General features: G+C 43.8%; 1 protein-coding gene across 5 annotated transcripts in view; it reads right to left on the bottom strand.

The window, feature by feature from the left end:
• The window catches only part of KIF2C (kinesin family member 2C), a 181781-nt gene that overhangs the window by 38301 nt on the left and 122248 nt on the right, over positions 1–21232 (bottom strand). For all 5 annotated transcript variants that reach the window (XM_033917078.1, XM_033917083.1, XM_033917079.1 and 2 more), the window contains 2 exons: positions 16399–16509; positions 11427–11494 (listed from right to left, as the gene is read on the bottom strand). In XM_033917078.1, the coding sequence (XP_033772969.1) occupies positions 11427–11494; positions 16399–16509 (179 nt within the window). The remainder of the gene's footprint in view (positions 1–11426; positions 11495–16398; positions 16510–21232) is intronic.

Raw genomic sequence — 21232 nt, 5'->3', positions numbered from 1 at the left:
ACTCTTTGTTCGGTACGGTATTTAAACTTATTGTATAGTATTGTATTTAGACTTACTGTATTGTATTATATGTGGAGTTATTGTATTGTATTAGCATTGTACTGTACTAAGACCTTTGTTATTCGCTGAATGTCCAGCCTTCTTACATTGTAAACCGCCTAGAAGTCGCCTGACTATGGCGGTATAGAAAAATAAAGTTATTATTATTATTATTAGTAAGAACCTAATTTCTCCTTCTTTAGCACTCTCCAGACCAGTAGAGGTTAATCTTTACAAGTGGGACGTCTCCTTCAAGGGTGTGACCCCTGAAGGGCCAACACCCGAACATGCTCACCGAACACTGTGTCCAGACATGCCTGAACGTCTATCCCAGGGGTAGGGAACTCCGGTCCTCGAGAGCCGTATTCCAGTCAGGTTTTCAGGATTTCCCCATTGAATATGCATGAGATCTATTTACATGCACTGCTTTCAATGCATATTCATTGGGGACATTTTGAAAACCTGACTGGAATACGGCTCTCGAGGACCGGAATTCCCTACCCCTGGTCTACCCAGTAGTGGCGGACCAAAGAATGCAAGGAAGACTAAACTGCAGCCTTACAAATATCCACTGGAGGCACAAGTGAAGACTCAGCCCAAGAAGCAGCCTTACCACGAGTGGAATGAGCCTTAAATTCTGGAACAGGCTTCTGCTTCAGAAGATAAGTGGAAGCAATAGTCTCCTTGATCCAGCGCGCAATAGTAGCCTTAGAAGCACCAGCCCCCCTACGAGGACCCGCCAGAAGGATAAAGACGATCTGATTTCCTGATCTCCTGGGTCTGCTGCACATAAGAATGAAGGACCCGACCGACATCCAACTTGCGCAGCTGGTTTTGCTCAGAAGAGCCCTCCTGACTACTACCCAACACCGGGAGGACCACTGCCTGACTGACATGAAAAGGAGAAAACTACCTTTGGCAAAAAGGAAGAACAGGCTACAAGACAATCCCACTCCCTAGAAAACTCCAAGAAGGGAGCCCTACAAGAGAAGGCCTGCAGCTCAGAAACACGTCTAGCAGAAGTAATGACCACCTAGAAGACTGCTTTAAGAGTTAGGTCCCTCAAAGAGCAGGCGCCCAACGGTTCAAAGGGAGGGTGCACTAGCACTGAAAGTACCAGATTCAGATCCCAAGATGGAACAGAGGATCGTACGGGAGGCTTGAGCAATTCGGCCGCCCACAAGAAGCGAAGCATGTCAGGAATGGCAGTCAAATGCTGACAAGGCTGCAAGCAGAACCTGGAGAGAAGACCAAGCCAGTCCCCTATCTAGACCATCCTGCAAGAACTCTAAGATGTTAGGCAGGGAAGCGCAAAAAGAGACCACTCCACGCACAGCACATCACTTCTCAAATATACGCCAAACCCGCACATAAGCCCGAGAGGTGGAAAGCCTCCGGGACCCCAGGAGAGTGGAGATCACTTTATCTGAATACCCCTTCTTACCTAGGCAACCCCTTCCAAGAGCCAAGCTGCAAGACAGAAGAGACCCGGATCAAACATGGGAATAGGACCCTGCATCACAAGGTCTTCCAAGAGTAGCAGAGGAAGAGGATCCGCCACCTGATGCTACACTGGATCCTCATACCACGGACGCCGAGGCCAATCCGGAGCCTCCAGAACCACGAAACCCGGATGGCAAATGATGCGGAGAAGAGCTCTGCCCACTAATGGCCACGGAGGGAACACATACAACAGCCCCTCCGTTGGCCATGGCTGAACCAGAGCATCCAGGCCCTCAGCCAGCCAATCCCTGTGATGACTGAAGAAGCAGGGCAGTTTGGCGTTGACACTTGGGCCATTATGTCCATCAGGGGCTGACCCCAAGACCATACTATCAACTGAAAGGCCACGGGGCTTAGACACCACTCTCCGGGATTTAGCATGTGACGACTTAGGACGTCCGCCTGAACATTCTCAATTCCAGCTTTGTGTGATGCTGAGATCTTTTGAAGGTGCGACTCCGCCCAGACTATGAGCAGGTGGGACTCATCCAAACCATGAGCAGAGCCACCTCCTGTGCTACCTGTGTGCTCTCGGTGCCTCCCCGACGATTGACGTAAGCCACCACCGTGGCATTGTCCGACAGAACTCTGACTGACTTGCCCGACAAGAAGGAGCGGAGGCTAACAGTGCCAGACGGACGGCTCTGGTCTCCAACACATTGATCGACCAGGATGCCTCCTCTGTGGACCAGGTGCCCTGAGCTGAGTGACCGACACTGAGCCCCTCAACCGAGGAGACTGGCATCCATGAGAAGCACCATCCACTGTGGTTGATTCAGACTCATCCCCTGAACAAGAGGATATCTGAGGTCTGAGATCTCTTGAAGGTGGTACTCCGCCCAGACCATGAGCAGAGCTGCCTCCTGCGCTATCTGAGTGCTCCTGGTGCCTCCCTGATGATTGACATAGACAACTGCCATGACATTGTCCGACAGAACCCTGACTGACTTGCCCATCAGAAAAGACTGGAAGGCTAGTTAACGCCAGACAGATGGCTCTGGTCTCCAAAACAGTGACCGACCAAGAAGCCTCCTCCATGGACCAGTGACCTAGACACTGAGCCCCCCAACCGAGAAGGCTGGCATCTGTGAGCAGCACCGTCCACTGCGGCTGATCCAGACTCGCTCCTTGTACAATGTGGGGGGTCTGAAGCCATCAGTGAAGCAGAACAAGGTGATCCAGACTGTGCCTCTGAGGCGACCACCTCCAAAGAAGAGCATACTGAGGGACGCATGTGGGCCCATGACCACCTCACAACATCGAGGGAGGCCATTGACCCCAAGATTTGGAGGAAATCCTGCACCCGAGGACACCGGGATGCGATAAGCTGGTGAATTTGAGATTGCAATTTGCTCACCCAGGCCTCCAGAAGGAAGACCTTCCCCAAGAAGGTGTCGAACAGGACCCCAAGATATTCCAGGCGCTGAGATGGAGACAACCGGCTCTTTGCAAGGGCGGTCCTGCCCCTTCTCTTAGCCCTGCGTCTATGCTGCTTCCTCTTCCGGCGGTCCCGCCCTTTCTCTGACATCAGAGAAAGGGCGGGACCGCCGGCAGAGGAAGCAGCGTAGACGCAGGGCTAAGAGAAGGGGCAGGACCGCCGGCAGAGGAAGCAGCAGGACGACGGTAGGCAGCTTCTACATGATGGGGAGGTGCGAGCGGTCCTTCGGGGTGGGGGTGCGAGCGCTCCTACTGGGTGAATCGGATGTCGTGGGGGGGAACTATGTAAAAAAAAAAGGGGATAAAGCGCTCATACGTATAACGCGCATGGTTTGTAAAATCGTGTATAACGCGCGCGTTATATGCGTGAAAATACGGTAACTATAATCACTTGATAAAATGAAACATAAAACAATAAATTTCATACAGTCAATAAAGACATACATAGGTAAACAGTAGACACAAGGAAAACGGACAGAAAGAAACAAAATATACAAGATCCTGTCTCTTTTAATCAACTAAGTATTAAACTTCACTTTTTTTTCCAGCAGAGATATATCTTACTAAACCTCTTTACTAAGGCAGACATTATAAAAGATGTTAACATTTGTAAACAATTAACTAAGACTAAGAGCTAGACTTGAAGTCCATAAATCCGTAAACTCCATATACGCCAACACAATGTAAATCCTCCTGAGGGAGGAGCTGGGATGTAACACAAGTATAGAAAGCTAACCAGGTAATAAGTATAGAAACCCAACCAGGTCATGCATGTGCAAGACCGGAGGGTTAGGACTTCGATGGAAAGATAGGACTTCAATGAGAAACCAAGGTGGCAAGGGAGCCCCTTCTGGTGATTCAGACAGGTCGTGACCTGTTTGGGCCGCCGCGGGAGAGGACTGCCGGGCAGGATGGACCTATGGTCTGACCCGGCGGAGGCACTGCTTATGTTCTTATGTTCTTTATATGAAATGAACTGTCAAAGATCTAAAAACACTCCAACCTCCGATTTAAAACCAACAACTGAAAACTTTCTTTATTCCAGCTTTTTGTATTAAGGAATACAGATCTTCCACAAACATTTTCTTCATCAGTCTGTGCAAAAAATTCCTCCGATATGCATGTATTGGAAATGTCAGCACATTTTATCCAAATACATTTACACAGTTTTCAGGAGATGTAAGGATAGTTTTAATTGAGTCATCCTCAATATCTGTGCACATTTCTTCTATTGCAGCCAGAGTCTTATTCATGCTGTGCACGAACTTATTGACCTGTTCAATGTGCTCAGTCATTCCTATTACTAGAACTGTCAATAAAGGCTTGACGAAACGTCCGATATTCAGTCCTCTTCATGTTATTAAAAATATTACATTCCTCATCCCTGATGGAAAGCTGGAACACAAGTGCTGCATCATGACTCTCTGAAACCGCCGTGACATTATATAATACCAGTTCACATCCTCTATTACACTGGAAGGAGTTTATTCTGCCAGGATGATCCACACCATTAACATTGGCAGCAATAAGTTCTGCAACTTCAATCTGATCAAAACTTTGCTTTACTCTTTCTTTGCATCAGAAATAATCCGTGACATTTCACCCCTCTGAGTTGGTAAAAAGCAATGTTTCTTACCGTAACAGTTGTTATCCAGGGACAGCAGGCAGCTATTCTCACCAATGGATGACGTGATCCAACGGAGCCCCAATGCGGAAGCCTCAAAGTTTCGAGTCGCCCGCACCACGCATGCGCGAGTGCCTTCCCACCCAGACCAGGGCGCATCTCCTCAGTTCAGATAGCTAGCAGAGAAGCCAACCCACGGGAGGTGGGTGGGACGTGAGAATAGCTGCCTGTTGTCCCTGGATAACAACTGTTACGGTAAGTAACATTGCTTTATCCCAGGACAAGCAGGCATCACTAATGGGTGACCTCCAAGCTAACTCTAATGGGATGGTGGGAGTTGGCAACTTACTGTTTGGCCAAACTGTCCATCCCGTCTGGAGAAAGTATCCAGACAATAATGAGAAGTGAAGGTATGAACCGAGGACCAAGTGGCAGCCTTACAAATTTCCTCAATAGGTGTAGATCTGAGGAAAGCCACAGAAGCTGCCATTGGGCTGCGACTTTACTGTGAAGGGGTAATCCAGCCTGGGCATAGCAGAAAGAGATACAAGCCGCCATCCAGTTGGAGATGGTGCGCTTAGAGATAGGACGTCCCAACTTGTTCAGATCAAAGGAGATGAAAAGTTGAGGAGCAGTTCTGTGCGGTTTGGTGCGTTCCAGGTAAAAGCCAAAGCACGCTTACAGTCCAGAGTATGAAGAGCTGAATCTCCAGGGTGAGAATGAGGCTTTGGAAAAAACACTGGAAGAACAATGGATTGGTTGAGATGAAATTCCGAAACAACTTTTTTTTTTTTTTTTCCAGTTTTATAAATCTTTATTCATTTTCTTATGTTACAATAAGTGTTTTAAATAAATTCATTATAAACTTGAATAATCACACTTTAATAAACAACTTTAGGAAGGAATTTGAGATGAGTGCGAAGCACCACCTTGTCATGATGGAACACTGTAAAAGGTGGATCAGCTACTAAGGCTTGGAGCTCACTGACTCGTCTAGCAGAAGTGAGACCAATGAGAAAGACGACTTTCCAAGTGAGATACTTCAGGTGAGCCTTGTGAAGAGGTTCAAAGGGAGGTTTCATAAGTTGAGAAAGAACAACATTGAGGTCCCAAACCACTGGGGGCGGTTTGAGAGGATTGACATGGAAAAGTCCTTTCATGTATCTGGAAACCACAGGATGAGCAGAGAGAGGTTTCCCTTGAAGCGGCTGATGGAAAGCAGTAATTGCACTAAGATGGACTCGTATCGATGTAGATTTGAGGCCAGAATGAGAAAGGTGCAAAAGATAGTCTAAAACCGAAGACAAGGAGGAGTATTGTGGCTCATGATGATGAGAGAAACACCAAGTAGAGAATCTGGTCCACTTTTGGTGGTAGCATTGTCGAGTGGTAGGCTTCCGTGAAGCTTCCAAGACGTCTTGCACAGGTTGGGAAAACTGGAGAGGAGTTATGTTGAGAGGAACCAAGCTGTCAGGTGTAGGGACTGCAGGTTGGGGTGAAGCAGAGATCCCTGATGCTGTGTAAGTAGCGAGGGAAAAACAGGTAGATGATACGGCTCCCTGGTGCTGAGTTGAAGGAGAAGGGATTACCAGGGTTGCCTGGGCCACCGTGGGGCAATCAGAATCATGGTGGCCCGGTCTGACTTCAGTTTGACTAGAGTCTTCTGAATGAGAGGGAATGGAGGAAACGTATATAGGAAGAGGTTCGTCCAGTCCAGAAGAAAAGCATCTGCCTCAAGGCGCTGAGGAGTGTAGATCCGAGAGCAGAATTGAGGCAGTTTGACATTGTGGGGGGCCGCAAAGAGGTCTATCTGAGGCGTTCCCCACTGAGTGAAGATCTGATGCAGGGGCGTGGAATGGAGAGTCCATTCGTGCGGTTGCAGAAGGCGACTCAAGTTGTCCACTAAAGCATTGCCCGCCCCCTGAATGTAGACAGCTTTGAGGAAGGTGTTGTGGCGAATCGCCCAATCCCACACTTTCAGAGCTTCCTGGCAGAGGGAGGCCGATCCCATCCCTCCCTGTTTGTTGATATAGTACATGGCGACTTGGTTGTCTGTGCGAATGAGGACAACCTGGTCGTGAATCAGATGTTGAAAGGCATTGAGAGCGTTGAAGATCGCCCTGAGTTCCAGAAGATTGATGTGGCACTGGCGGTCCGTGCTGGTCCAGTAACCCTGGGTGCGGAGGCCGTTCAGATGAGCCCCAAGCATAAGTCGACGAGTTGGTCATGAGGACTTTCTGGTGACGGGGTGTGGTGAACAGTAAACCTCTGAATAGATTGGAGGATAGCTTCCACCAACGAAGAGACTGTTGCAGAGCAGGAGTGACCTGGATGTGTCGAGACAGAGGGTCGGACACCTGCGTCCACTGAGGAATCCTGAGGTGAAGTCTGGCAAAAGGAGTCACGTGAACTGTAGAGGCCATATGGCCCAGAAGGATCATCATGTGTCTCGCCGAGATGGACGGACGAGAGGACACCGAGTGACAGATGTGGAGGAAAGCTTCCCGGCGTGGAGGAGGGAGGAACGCTCTGAGTTGGGTAGTGTCCAGGACAGCTCCAATGAAGGGAAGAGCCTGGGAAGGTTGCAGATGGGATTTTGGGAAGTTTATCTCGAATCCCAGATGCTGCAGCAATCAAATCGTCTTCTGGGTCGCGAGGACAACTCCTTGAGATGTTGAATCCTTGATGAGCCAGTCGTCCAGGTAGGGGAACACCTGGAGGCCATGGTTCCTGAGTGCTGCGGCCACTACTACCAGGCACTTGGTGAAGACTCTGGGTGACGAGGCCAGGCCGAAGGGGAGCACTTGGTATTGAAGATGAAGATGTCCCAACCTGAATCTGAGGTATTGACGGGAGACCGGGTGAATGGGAATGTGAGTGTAGGCCTCCTTGAGATCCAGAGAGCATAACAAGTCGTTCTGCTCGATAAGGGGGTACAGGGATACTAGGGTCAACATGCAAAATTTTTCTTTGACCAGAAATTTGTTGAGCACCCCGAGATCCAAAATGGGGCGCATGGCCACCAAGCCGAAAATCAGCGATTAAGAGAAAAAGAACCCAAAACCGCGGACTTTAGAAGGCACAAGTGAAAAAGCTTCACGCAGAGAGTCGAAGACGACTTCTCAGCTCCGCGGAAAAGTAAGAACTGAGGAGATGTGCCCTGGTCTGGGCGGGAAGGCACTCGCGCATGTGCGGTGCGGGCGACTCAAAACTTCGAGTTTCTTCAAGCAAGACTGCTTGTGAGGCGTCCACATCGGGGCTCCGTTGGATCACATCACCCATCATGTCCTGGGATAATGATAGTTACTTTCGATGATGTGCAACCAAGACTTCAGAGTCAATTCAGAACAATTTAGGAAATATATGTAGATATATTTCATCTCTTTGAAAAAGTGAGCTTTAATGACTTCATCCATTTTAAGGTTGCAGAAGACAATTCCTTCACTCCATTAATCAGCATAATCCATAACAATAATTAGCAGCTTCCGTTATACCTCAGAGACCCCACAGCTTAATCTGTTAGTTTGTAATTACTATGGCTATGTCTATAACACACATAGTAAATTATATATAATCTACAGTCCGTTCTGAAATCATTGATCTTCCAACTTAGCCTCTTCGCAGATAAGGGCCATGGCCCATCTAGTCTGCCCACCCCAATGAGCAGAATTGTCATTATGACAGGCCAGTTTTAATCCACTTCAGTTGTCTTCATCAAATAAACTACTCAGTCAGGAAAGGTCCCTTTTATACGCTCCCTTTTATAGGCACACGGACTTAGACCATTTTATAAACTGGGGTTCTTTCAACCAAAGCTACTTTATCTGCCTCAACCTCCAACCTCTGCATATTAACTGTAGAATTTCAAATATATACCTTTCTCCTTAGGTCCACCACACACATTCTATCACCGTTAGAAATCAAAAACATATCAAAGAAAGAAAAAAACCCTCTTTTAATCTTATAAAAATATAGTCTCATATAATCAAAGCACCAAGGGAATCATATCACAGCTAATCTTCTCATTCATTCATAGGTTGTTCCCTTTGACTTAAACATTTTTAACTTATCAGGATGGTCAAAGCTAAGTGTTTTATTATCTACTGTTATCTTCATGATAGCAGGATATAGTAAACCGTACTTTGCACCAATTTCCCTTAAAGATGGTCTTAAATCTAAAAACTGCTTCCTGCTGTGGATTTTGCAAAGTCCGGTACAATATGGATCCTCGCATCTTGGCATCTTAAATTATGATTCTCTTTTGCCAGCCATATTATTTCTATAGCGTGCTGATATCTAAAAAGCTTAAAAATTATCGGGCGAGGACCTATAAAGTTTTCTGGTCTTTTCATAGGTACCCTGTGTGCACGCTCAATTTCAATTAGATGTTTGGTTTTTAAAGGCAGGACTTTCATAATAAAATTTTCTACAAAGGAAATCGGGTTCCCTTTCTCCACCCCTTCCGGTACGCCTAATAATCTCAGGTTGGATCTCCTCATTTTATTTGAGCAATCCTCCAACTCTTTGGTAAGCATTATAATTTTCTCTCTATCCACTTTAAGCTGCCGTCTTTCCTTTTCAAAACTCTCCACGTTCTTTTCCTGTTTGCAGACTTATTTCTAGTACCTCCGTTCTTCTATTTAATGTAGAAACTTCCTCCTGCAAGCTGTTTAATATTTTTGAATTCATCAAGACAATTTCTTTATTGCTTTAAGTTCTTTAATTATTTCTTCTTCAAATTTACATTCTTTTGGTAATGGAGTATTCGACGATGTAACTGGCTCTGGTTTCGATCTCTTTCCCACACTTGTCAACCCGGAATCTGCTTTGCTTTGCTTCCCCGAAGCCATAATATCTTATTATTTCTATGGACCGGCTTTTTAAAAAAATTTTCCGATACTTTAAAATTTTTTAATTATAAAATATCTGTATTCATCGGGAGCTCTCTCTTCACCTGACCATTCGCGTGCACCTCCAATGAAGGTTTGATGGGAGGGGAGAGGGTTAAATATTTGTATTATGAGATATAATGGTAAGAATATTAAGTGATGTTTACTATGTTACTGATTTGATATTTGTACACTTGATGAAAGTTTGAAAATGAATAAAGATTAAAAAAAATGTTTTAGTTCAGAAGGAAAGATTACTTATGTGATATTTGATTGAATATGAGATTGAAAGGGTGGGGGGAAGGGATTAAATTTTATCTATTAATAAATGTCAAATGTTTAATATTTATGCACTTGTACGATGAAGAATGAATAAAGATTTATAAAAAAAAAAAAAAAAGAAGCCTAAATTTCTCAATGGAGGCCTACATTGGTCCAAGTACAAAAAACTACAGTAAAGGAAACTTAAATGGGCAAAAATTTAAGATATTATGGGGTCGGGGGAATCAAAGCACATAAACCAGCTCTGTAGGTGCTTGAACACCCCCAGTATAGAGAAAATTCATGTCCAGGGAAGAGTAATTTCCATTGGGGTTAGCATCCCTCCCCCAATCATTTTTATAAAGTTAGCTCCTATCTTTCTTTTTATTTAGAATTTGATAGATCACCAAACTACAGCACAGCCAAATCTTAGCAATTTACAAAATAACAGTAATAAAACACCAAATAAAAAAAAAGAGATAGAACAAACAACTTTATAATAAAGTCCACTTAAATTGAAAAGAATGCCATCTGGCCCCACAAGCAGAAGACCAATGTGGTCCTGCAAACATTTCATACAAGCAGTTCCAAAGATTTTAGTATTTTCTAAGCTGGAGAAAGTTTTCCATGCAGGCTCAGGTAAAAGGATAGGAAGCTCTCAAGAATTGGTAGCATCACCACTACCCATGCTTGAGGGCTTCCTAGCCTGTTTTTAGAGAGCAATATAGCAGCTTCCATCAATATTTCTAGACTGGTATTCTGGAGGATTGCTTCACAGAAGCTAGCTTCAATTATGAAATTAGCTTCACACCTAGTACAAGAAACCAAACGATGTAGAGATTTTTAGGTCTGTTCATGGGGCTACACTGCCCCAATGTGGAAAGTCCAAATAAACCTGGTGATGCTGATGTCGACATTATTGTTTGGTGGCTAGATTTAGAGTTCATGATCAGGGTCGTGGAATAAGTCCTAGTACATGGCTCCCAGTTTTAGAACCACTGCTTAAATGATCAACGAGTACTGGAAGGGTCTGTTTTAAAATACTGGTGGGATGGGATGGGGAGTCCCTCCATAAATACTTGTGACATGAAGGCTTATGGTGCCAGATCTCAACATGGTTGACAATTGGAAGGAAAAAAGAAATGACTAAAAATCCCTCTGCAAAACCCTGCTCTAGCTCCTCGCCACAGCTCTGGCACTTTGTACCCATGATTAAAATGACATTACCACTGAACTCTAATATCCTGAAGTTTTTTTTGTTACATAACATATGACTTACAGATTTGCTGCGTTTGGATAAACAGGTCAGGAATCTAGTAGTTCTACTGAAGATTAGCAGTAGCTTAAATGGGACGTATTTAAACATGTCCCAAACCAGAACTTTCTGTTTAAGGGAAAAAAGCAGCAAGGAAAAAGGCTGACCGTGCTAAATTGAAACTCCATGCATCATGATATGTGAAAATGTTTCAGTAAATGTAGGTACTGATCATGACAAAGTGCAAATGGGCATGAATACAGCAAGCAGATCCTTCAAACTAGCAGTCTGGCTCTAAGCTGATGCTTTTCATATTCACAGCTTTGTGCTCTAATTTGAGACTTACATAGTAGCAAATCAGGAGAAGCTTCTTGGGAACTGCACTCAGGGAGACTGCCCCAGTTTTTGAAGTACATACCTGTCTGCATATCGAAGAGTGTTGAGGGTGTACTCACAAGAAGCCATGCCAGGAGATATCATGGCAATCTGAAACAGAACCAAGCAGCACGTTAAAAAAATTGTCACACACCAACACCAAACCCAAATAATCACCATATGGTGTAAAAATTGCCCCAAGTCTTGATTCAAAATGGTTTACGATAGGACATAATCCAATAAAGTGGTTCTAGCCCAAAGCTCTCACTTGAGGCTTCTTCAGTTTTTCATTTTAGTTGTCGATACATTTAAAAGCTTTCCTTTGCTGCTTCGGATTTTTCACAGACCTAGAGACAGACTTAGTTGTTTCTTTGGTACGGTAATACAAGAGATGAAGCTATATGTAACTCCTTTAGGGTGGTGACAGAGATAAAAAGATTAGGTTCTTACCTTGCTAGTCTATCTATTTTCTAGTAGATAGGTATATAAAATCACTATTAAAAAAACTATGCAAAATGAAGCCAGATGAATGGATGCACTAAGGACCCAACACGAACCGTGTTTCAGCAGCCTATACCTTCATCAGGAGTCCTTAGAAAAAGGAAAACAAATGTTGTATTAGACAATATAATTTTGAAATTTTAATAGTGTCAGTAAAGTATTGCTACAAGTGGTCTACACCACTGTGATGAATGTTCTATGATTTGCATTCTTTATCACAGATGGGTTTACGCTCCTCTGCCAGCAAGTGGAGACCGAGAACATACTGAATTCTTACAGTACGAGTGGGCTGTGCAGTCCCTCAAGAACCAGTCTGTTCTCAGTCTTCAGCAGGTAGAGTGGAAAGGTTAGGCAGTGGCCTTTTTGTTTGCCCAGATTGAGCTGGGGTTCTGCAGGACCATTGCCACCTTGGGGGTGTCATACTCTCTCCCCCCATTTCTTTCTTTAGAGGAGCCTCAACTGTACGCCTTGCCATGGTCAGGCAAATACTACAGTTTTGAGAGCCTGTGGGGTCTGCTCCTTTATTCTAAAAACAGTCCGGAGGCAGTGCGCTCTCTGTGCCAGTTTGCAGGGCTGTGTTCATTTATATTATTTTCCCCATTCAGCTTCAAGATCATTTTTCTTGCCTCGTGGTTAATATGCACACTTCTTGCAAGTTGAAGTGCAGTGTGTACCTGCTAACAACTTAATGCAGCCAGAAGAAGCACCCTTGCTAGCTTTGGAGTCGGCTGGCTTGAGGGTTTCTCTGACCGCTGCCTCAGTCATGGGGAGGCCTGTGGTTCCCTGAGACTAGGCTTTCCTTACCACTGAAGGTACTGGGGATTCCCTTACCGGTGTGTCGGGCTTTTCTGGGGATTCCCTTACTGTGGTTTTGCTTTTTCAGGTCTCTTCAGTGCCCTTGGTGTTGCCTTTTTCAGTGGGATTTTCTTTGTATTTCACCTATGTGAAATGGAACATATGCGGCTTCCTTTTTCTAAGGACTCCTGATGAAGGTATAGGCTGCTGAAACAATCCATGTTGGGTCCTTAGTACATCCATTCATCTGGATTTTGCTGCTTCATTTTTCACATAGTGTTTTTAATAAAGTGACTTTATTTTGGACTCCTGCTCTCATTCTGGCTATTTGCGGCCGTTCCACCCCTTGCATTTTTGATTTGACTTTAGTTGTTTGCCACCCCTTTATTCTGGCTAGTATGTCGTTCTGGACAGTTGGGTGTTTTCCCCATGCTCACAATCTGTGCAGAAGGAATTCATTCCAGGCTTTCAACTCCTCTTCCTCCAGAGGGATCTGCTGCCTTCAGTTTGTAACAAAAGTAGGCAATAGCCCTATATAACACCAAACATGAAGGGTGGGTACGGGAAGACTCCCTAAACTACAAAATCTGTTCTGCTCCGAAAGTATAATGTTAAACATTTTAACTGAACAATCAGAAAACATTTATGAGTTCAAACAGTCATGTCTGACATCAAAATCTCAAGTTTTGACTCAAACTTCCTGAATGAGACAGTAGGCAGGCAGAGTAAATACAGGCAGGGCGGTGTTCCAGAATGACACACTTATCTACTAGAAAAGACATTAGCAAGGTAACGGTGCAATAGATGTGTCATTCTGGATAGTAGTGACGTACAAAAGCAGTCCCAGAAATCTAGGGTGGGTCCTCTGTGCCTGCTCGTAACACTAAGGACCCAAAGACTGTACGGCCATATCCACTCTGTAGAACGTATGTAGATTGGACCAGGTTGAAATCACCCAAGCTTCCACCCCCAAAGAAGCCATGCTTCTTGTGAAATTTGCTTTCGAGACGACCGGCAATTGCTTGTCAAAGGCAGTGTAAGCTGATGAGATGACTATCTGTATGTATTTTGAAGTGGCAGCCTTAGATGCTGGTCCAACAGATGGAACTCATAGAAATGTGACAGCAGATAAAGGCCAAATGGCCCATCCACTATCTCCTCCTCTCCCTAAGAGATCGTATTTGTCCCTGTCTTCGCCCCATCCCCGCAAACCGTCTGATCCCATTTGCACAAGCCTCGAATAGTTATGATTTTATATTGAACTTATTTTATTAAAGTATAAAGAGAAACAATATTCTGTACAATACAGAGCAAGGAACAAAACCCCTGTCTCCCCTCCCCTTCACAAATATCCCCTCCACTCTCAAGAAAACTGAATAAGCCAAATTACTACAGAATGCTACACAGAAAAATCATGCTTCCTGAATACCACAGTCACACATGATAGGAGAGCCCCCTAAGTCAGCTGGAGCAGCACAGCCTGGGCTTTGCAGTCTCCAGTTATGTCTAACAAAATCCGATACATTCCTACCTTTTGTTGTCTGGTCATTTTATTCTTCACATCACATTGGTCTCAGGCTCTAGTTTTTGTTTGTCTGTGTCTACTCTTAACTCACTTGCCAGGGTCTCATGACCATTTGACAAGTCTTCTTTCTCCATACTCATTCATCTTCCCTCTCTGCTCAGCAAGCATCTTTCTCTGTCTCCTATTCTTCCCTTTCTCATATTTCCCCTGTGCCTGCCTACCTCCCTTAATCATCTCACCATTCTATGATCCCCTCCTCCTGTGTACAGTATCACTCCTCTATATTCCTATGCCCCGCCTGTCCAGCATCTTCCTTCTGTGCTCTTATTTCTTTTTTCAACCATCTTTATTTTCTCTTCTTTATTAATTTCCAGGTACTTTAGTTAGATTGTGAGCCTTCGGGACAGTAAGGGAATTTTTTAAGTACCTTCTTACTTCTCATTTATAATCTTAATGTATATTTTCTTCAAACCGCTTAGAACCTAACGGATGTAGCGGTATATAAGAAATAAATTACATTACATTACATTATTTCTCCCCTATGTCTAGCCATCTTTTTTCTGTGTCCATATACCCCCCAATATCTAGCATTACCCCTCTATGTCCATATACCACCCCCATGCAGATGCAGCATTCCCTTTTTTGTCCCCGTTCCTATGCTCCCATCGATGCCCACCATCTTCCCTCTTTTTGTATATCTCCCTGTGTCCAACTTCTCCCCTCTTATTCCCTTACACTAACGTGTCTCCCTCCCTCTCCTATGTTCTGTATTTTACCCACTCTTCCTTCATCCCTTTGGTTCAGCTTTCTTTCCTTCTCTTCCTCCCTGAAGGTCCTGCACCTCTCTCCCTTCCCTCTAGCCCCCTTCCCATGGGTCCAACACCTCTATTCCATTTCAGCGCCCAGGTGAGGGTCTGATCCATTTGCATAAGCCTCGAATAGTTATGATTTTATATTGAACTTATTTTACCTCTCCCTTCCCTCCAGCTCTACTCCACCCAATCCCCAGACTAGATCCTCTTCCCTTCAGCTCCAACTGGTACATGTCCAGCAGCCCAAGCAACTCTCCCCCCTTCGTGGGTGCAGCAGCAGCCCCCCCTCTTGCCAGTCCAACAGTTCCCCAAACCCTCACACCCTCCTTCCTGATGGCTGACGGCAACCCCCCTCCTTCGCGCCTCCCAGGGCAGGCATACCAGCCTGTTGGATCGGAAGCTTCCTGCATGCGTGACGCAGGGCTGCTCGGACCAGAACCTTCTTGCTGCCGAGCCCCTCCTTCTGATGTAACTTCCGGCCAAGGCCTGCAGTGGCAAAGAGGCTGCTAAAGCAGACAAGCCGGCAGCAGCGGTAACAGAATCCCCAGCACTATCAGAGGTAAGGGAAACCTTATTTCCCTGATTGTTGGGTGGCTAGAGAAATCTCTGTGTGGACGGTAGGGGAAGCCCAGGCTTCCCCAATGCCTTCAGCCAACGAGCGGTGCACGTGCGAATGAGAACCCTGCTCACCGGCACCTGAAGCCTTTCGTGGCAGCCAGTGTACTTTATGCACATGCCGGCCGCATCAACCGTGCGCCTAGAGCACTTTTAAGTTTCTTAAAGTGCTCATTATGAAAACCGCTATAAGAGAAAAAAAATGCAGGTTAGCAATAAAAACCAATTAAAGGTAATTGAAGGCTTCCCTTCAGACCAGCACTGCTTTTTTCTCTCAATAAAACTTTAATTTATATTGAACAGACCCCAGTCGCTCTCGAAGCTATATGCCTTGTCTGAATATTGGTGGCAAGGCTTACAGCTGAGGCAATTCTAATGTAAAAATTTTGGGGAGGAGTGGGAAATGGAGGGGGGAAGGGACTCAAGTGGCATCCCCAAAAGGGTCCCCCAAGCTCAATCTGGCACTACAAACAGGGACAAGAAGGCCACTAAACAAATCCATCAGCCCTAAACTAAACCAGGGAAAGACGGCACAGGTTTTACCATCTCCACCTGCTGGAAACTGAGAACAGACTGCACAGCCCACTTATACTATAGCCAAAAGTCAGTAGCTCAGTCGCCACCTGCTGGCAGAGGAATGGAAACCCATCAGTTTCTGTGCCGGTCTGGAGGGATGATAAAGGGTGCAGCTAAGCAAAAGCCCTCCAAAAACCCTTTCCACCACTGGAAGCAAAACATTGTACATTCGGCTTGAATGTGGGACTTACCATACAAGTCCTGGAGTTTTCCCCGATGAAAGAGTCCCTCAGCACCTGTGTTAGCGTGCTCTCCCTGAAGGGGGTGTGAGACTTATTCTGTCCTAAAGCACGAATACACTCCTGAAAGTCAACAGTAACAAGCAAAAGTGAAGAAGCAGATCCTATAGTTTATAGGTTTTATTTAGTCACAGAATCACATAAATATAACAAAACATATATACTGTATTTTTCGCTCTATAAAACGCACTTTTTTTCCCCACACAAAAATGGGTGGAAATCTCAGTGCATCTTATATAGCAAAGGTACAAAAAATTACACCCCCGTACTGTTTAAAAACACCCTTCCCGCCGAACCTTTTTAAAACACCCCACTCGTTGCTTCACCGCATGCCTGCTACACTTCTGTAAAACACCCAACCCCCCTGCACGCCCACCACCGAATGTCACACCTTTAGAAAACCCTGCCCGGCTGGCCATCCGCTTACAAATTACAGTACCTGGTGGTCCCTCCCTCCCTAGCTGTCTCCTCTTCCTATTTCCCAGTTAGCGGCAGAGGTCAGAAGAACGCGGCGGTCAGGAGCAAAGCTTTCTGCGCTCCCGCTTGGGCCCGTGCTGTTTTCTGAATGGCTGTGACCAGTTCTTACGGGACTCGCACCCATTCAGAAAACAGTGCGGGCCCAAGCGGGAGCGCAGAAAGTTTTGCTCCTGACTGCTGTGCTCTTCTGACCTCCATGCCGCTGGCTGGGAAATAAGAAGAGGAGACAGCTAGCGAGCGTGGAAGAGATTTTAAAAGGTGTGTGTGGGGGGGGTGAAGTATGTTTAAAATGGCAATACAGCCGTCGAGGGAGGAATTTTAAAAGGTATTGGGGGGATGTTTAAAATACAAAAAAAAAAAAAAGCTGTCTAGGAGGGATTTTAAAAGATACTGGGGGTGGGGTGGGGGGAATGTTTAAAATACCAAGACAGACATCTAGGGAGGGAGGGAGGGATTTTTAAATGTACTTGGGGGGAGATATGAGCAAAAAAGGGGGTATGATTTAAGGTATTGGGGGGGTATATGGGGGATGGTTAAGGGTACATGGGGGATATGGGACCTGCCTGCCACTAGGCCAGCCTGCCTGCCACTAGGCCATGTCCCAGCCTACCACTAGACCACCAGAGGGGGGACAGAGCCTGTCAGGGAGGGGGGACAGGGTGCAGAGCCTGACAAGGAGTATGGGGTTGGGTACAGAGCTTGGCAGGGAGAATTTGGTTCAGAATGTTTTTTTTCTTGCTTTCCTCCTCTAAATCTAGGGTGCGTCTTATGGTCAGGTGCATCTTATGGAGCGAAAAATGCAGTAAATAAAAAGCAATATAGCAGAATAATTTATCCTTAGACAATAATGTGTACATTTCCTCTATTTAATAACTAATTCCTCACCACCCATACTTCATTTTACAAAATAAGTGCTGTTTCAGCAATCTTTTTTAAAGTATTCAAATCCCTTTGCTGCCTTATATTATATTCTAGTGTTGGATACTACAAGGAGAAATGCAGATTCTCTAATTTAGATGACTTATGGCATGAAAACTCAAGAGGCAGAGATCTAACTGTAGCTTTATATTAGAGTCCTTTTCTACATTTGCCATGGCAAAAGCTATTTCATGCACTCTCTATGGCTTTAAACTAACACTGTCTAGTACTACTGAGTATTACTGCTTTCATGAAAGAACATTCCAGCAACCTAAGCAAACTATATACCAGGGGTGTAGCTACAGGGCAGGTCTGGCCTGCCCAGTTTGGGCTCAGACCCATCCACTCATCCACTACATGCTGTTGATGCATTTGCAGAGGGAAGGCTTCCGGGTCTGCTGCCGGCAGGGTAAAGAACTGCTGTCTGCAACCTGAAAAGAAACAAATGCTACACGGGCTGGGGGTTGGAGAAGAGGTTGGGGGGAGGAGGGAAAGAGGCCGGCCATCTCTGTGTTTAGGTCTGCCCAAAATTAGCTGTCTGGCTACACCACTGCTATGTACATAGTCAAAGCCAAAGGAGGATGTGTGTGTGTTTTTTTTGACACTTGTAAGTTGTATTTTTTATTTTTAATCTTTATTCATTTTTACTTGTGCTTTTGGAATTGTTTAATGTATATGCCCTGAATACGAATCAAATTGAATTTTTTAAAAAGTTACAACAATTGATACTCCTATTGGCTGCTTTAATCTAGTAGTGGCTGGAGATTTTAATGCTGTCATGGATCCATTAATGGATAAAAAACCAAGTAAAGTAATGAAATCATTAGGATTAGATAATTTGGCGCAATCTTGTGATTTGAAAGATATATGGTGAATACTTCATTTTGATGATCGGGAATTTTCTTTTTGTTCGCAAATTCACAAATCCTTTACAAGAATAGATTATATTTTGGTCTCAAATCAAATGGTACAAGAAGTTACAAATGCTTCCATAGATCCTATCATTTTGTCTGATCATGGAGGTGTATGGATTGAATTTAAGCTTGATGTACAAGATTGTGGTAAGCCTGTATGGAGATCTGATAATACATTGATTGTGGATTCAACTTTCCTTGAAGAAATTAAATTAAAAATGGTTGAATTGGGGCGTGGCTTGGAGCCGCACTAAGATGGTCGGGTGATAGTGTGGCTCCCTCATTACAGGTTAATGATCTGTGAAAAATAAGCTACGGAACTTAAAATTTTTGATTGAAACTGAGCTTTTGGATTATAGGATGGCATCGTCAAAACATTTGAAGGGAGAGATGGCTAGTACAAGTGCAGGATGCGCTAAAAGATCAAAAACAGAGCCGTTGGTTCCCTCAAAAGTTCCGTAGCCGGGAGATGACAGCTGCGATATTGTGGCTGAACTCAGGCAAATAAAAGAAATTGTTTTAAACAATTCAAAGAAGATTCAAGAGGCTATAGATGAAGTGGCTAGCCTCACAAGGAAGATGGCAATTCTGGATGTAAAAGTGGATCAAATTGAAAAAAGAACTGAGGCAAATGAGTCTGAAATTCGGCAGTTAAAGCAGGATAAAAAAGTAATTGAAAGCCTGTCCAGAGATCTTGAAGATTTTGTTAACCGTAGTAAACGGAACAATTTGAGGGTTATTGGCTTGCCGGAAGGCATTGAAAAAAAATGATCCGGTCCTGTTTTTGGAGAATTTTTTGCTGAAGATTCTGCCACTGAAATTCAAATATCCTATGGAGTTTGAAAGAGCCCATAGAATTCTGGCTAAAAGATCAGAAAAGCAGCGGGGGCCGCGTCCCTTAATATTTAAGTTACTGAGTTTTCAGCAGGTTACAGAGATCCTCAGGCTGGCAAAAGAAAATCGTAATTTAAAGTGCCAGGATTCAAAAATTTTCATTGTGCCTGATTTTGCCAGAGCCACGGCACAGAAAAGGAAAAAGCTGCTAGAGCTGAGACCAAGATTGAAATCTCTTGGGGTAAGATATGGACCGATATATCCAGCTGTAATGAGAGTCACATATGAGAACAAGACTCTAAATTTTGAAGATCCGATGAAATTGAGTGAATTTGTGGAGAATTGTGAACATCAGATGTCTATGTATACCTTTATATATAAATAATTTTAAAAAGAAAGGTATGAAGCTCTGGTGAATGAACATTCTAAACGGACCTTTTTACTGGATACAGAAGACAGTACTCTCTGCTATGGTGTGATTTGCTTCAGTTTATTTAAAAGTGATTGGATTATATATAACAGTCAGAAATGTAAATGAAACAGATCTGCCTGCAGAAAAAGTTAGTGCTGGTGAATCGGGAATTTGATGGACAGTCATATAAGTCTGTGGTATTATTTGCAGACATCAAGAACTGAGGCTTTTGAAGTGATTGGGACATGGCAGCGTGTGAGGATACCAGAATGGAGCAGTCTGTGGAAGATCCGGAGTAGGATAGACAGAGAAATTAAGAATATGACAGTGAAGGAAGGAATCAGAATATGGAAGCGTATGAAGAAACATGAGTATGGAAGTTTATGAAGGAACCGGAATATGATAGCTTATTAAGGAAAGGAATATGAAAGTTTATGAAGAATACAGAAAGTGGCAATTTATGAAAGATTCTAGAGTAAGGATACTTATTAAAGGATTGGATGGTAATAATAATTAAAATAGATGGTTCTTCTGTGAAATTTTTCAGAAGAATTTAAATGAGAGATGCTGTATCTTCTTCAAATTTAGGAAAGAAGAGATATGAAATTTAGATGTGCATAACTATTGCATAGAAATTTCATGGGTTGTGATACTACAGGAAAAGATAATATATATTCGGGGTATATATAAGTTATGATATGATGCTGAAAAGTGTCTGAGTAGTTGAGTTAATGGAGATCTGAGTTATTTATATTGTGGTTGCAGTATGGGTGGCTTTGAAAGCTCATATTTAATATTAATGTATTATTTTATTACGCAATGTAAAATCTAAGTGCAGAATATAAATATAATTTTAAGTTAAATTGTGCTCAATCATTAAATCAAGGTGAATTGGGCTTAGGAAAGTATAGATGTTGGTTTTATGTGGGTATGGAATGGTATTTTGTGTTAGGTAAATGATTTTTAAGGATGGGAAGTTTTTAATTAATCTATTTTTGGGTTAATTGGGTATTTGTAACAGTTCCTATTAATGTCTCATAGTATTGAATATAAGGGAAATAATGTTGATAATATGAAAATTTGAGATTTGGTTGGGAAATAAATAATTTTAATGAAGAAATTTTCAAATGATAAAGAAATCAGTTTTAATTGGGGTGGATTGAATATAGTTAGCTTATGAACTCTGAAGATTTTGTTGTAAAAGTTATTTGCCTGTGGGAGTTACTTGTTA

The sequence above is a fragment of the Geotrypetes seraphini genome, chromosome 12, assembly GCF_902459505.1.
Source record: "Geotrypetes seraphini chromosome 12, aGeoSer1.1, whole genome shotgun sequence".
NCBI lineage: Eukaryota > Metazoa > Chordata > Amphibia > Gymnophiona > Dermophiidae > Geotrypetes > Geotrypetes seraphini.
The sequence above is the reverse complement of the archived record's forward strand: the minus strand, read 5'-3'. Positions and strand labels throughout refer to the sequence as shown.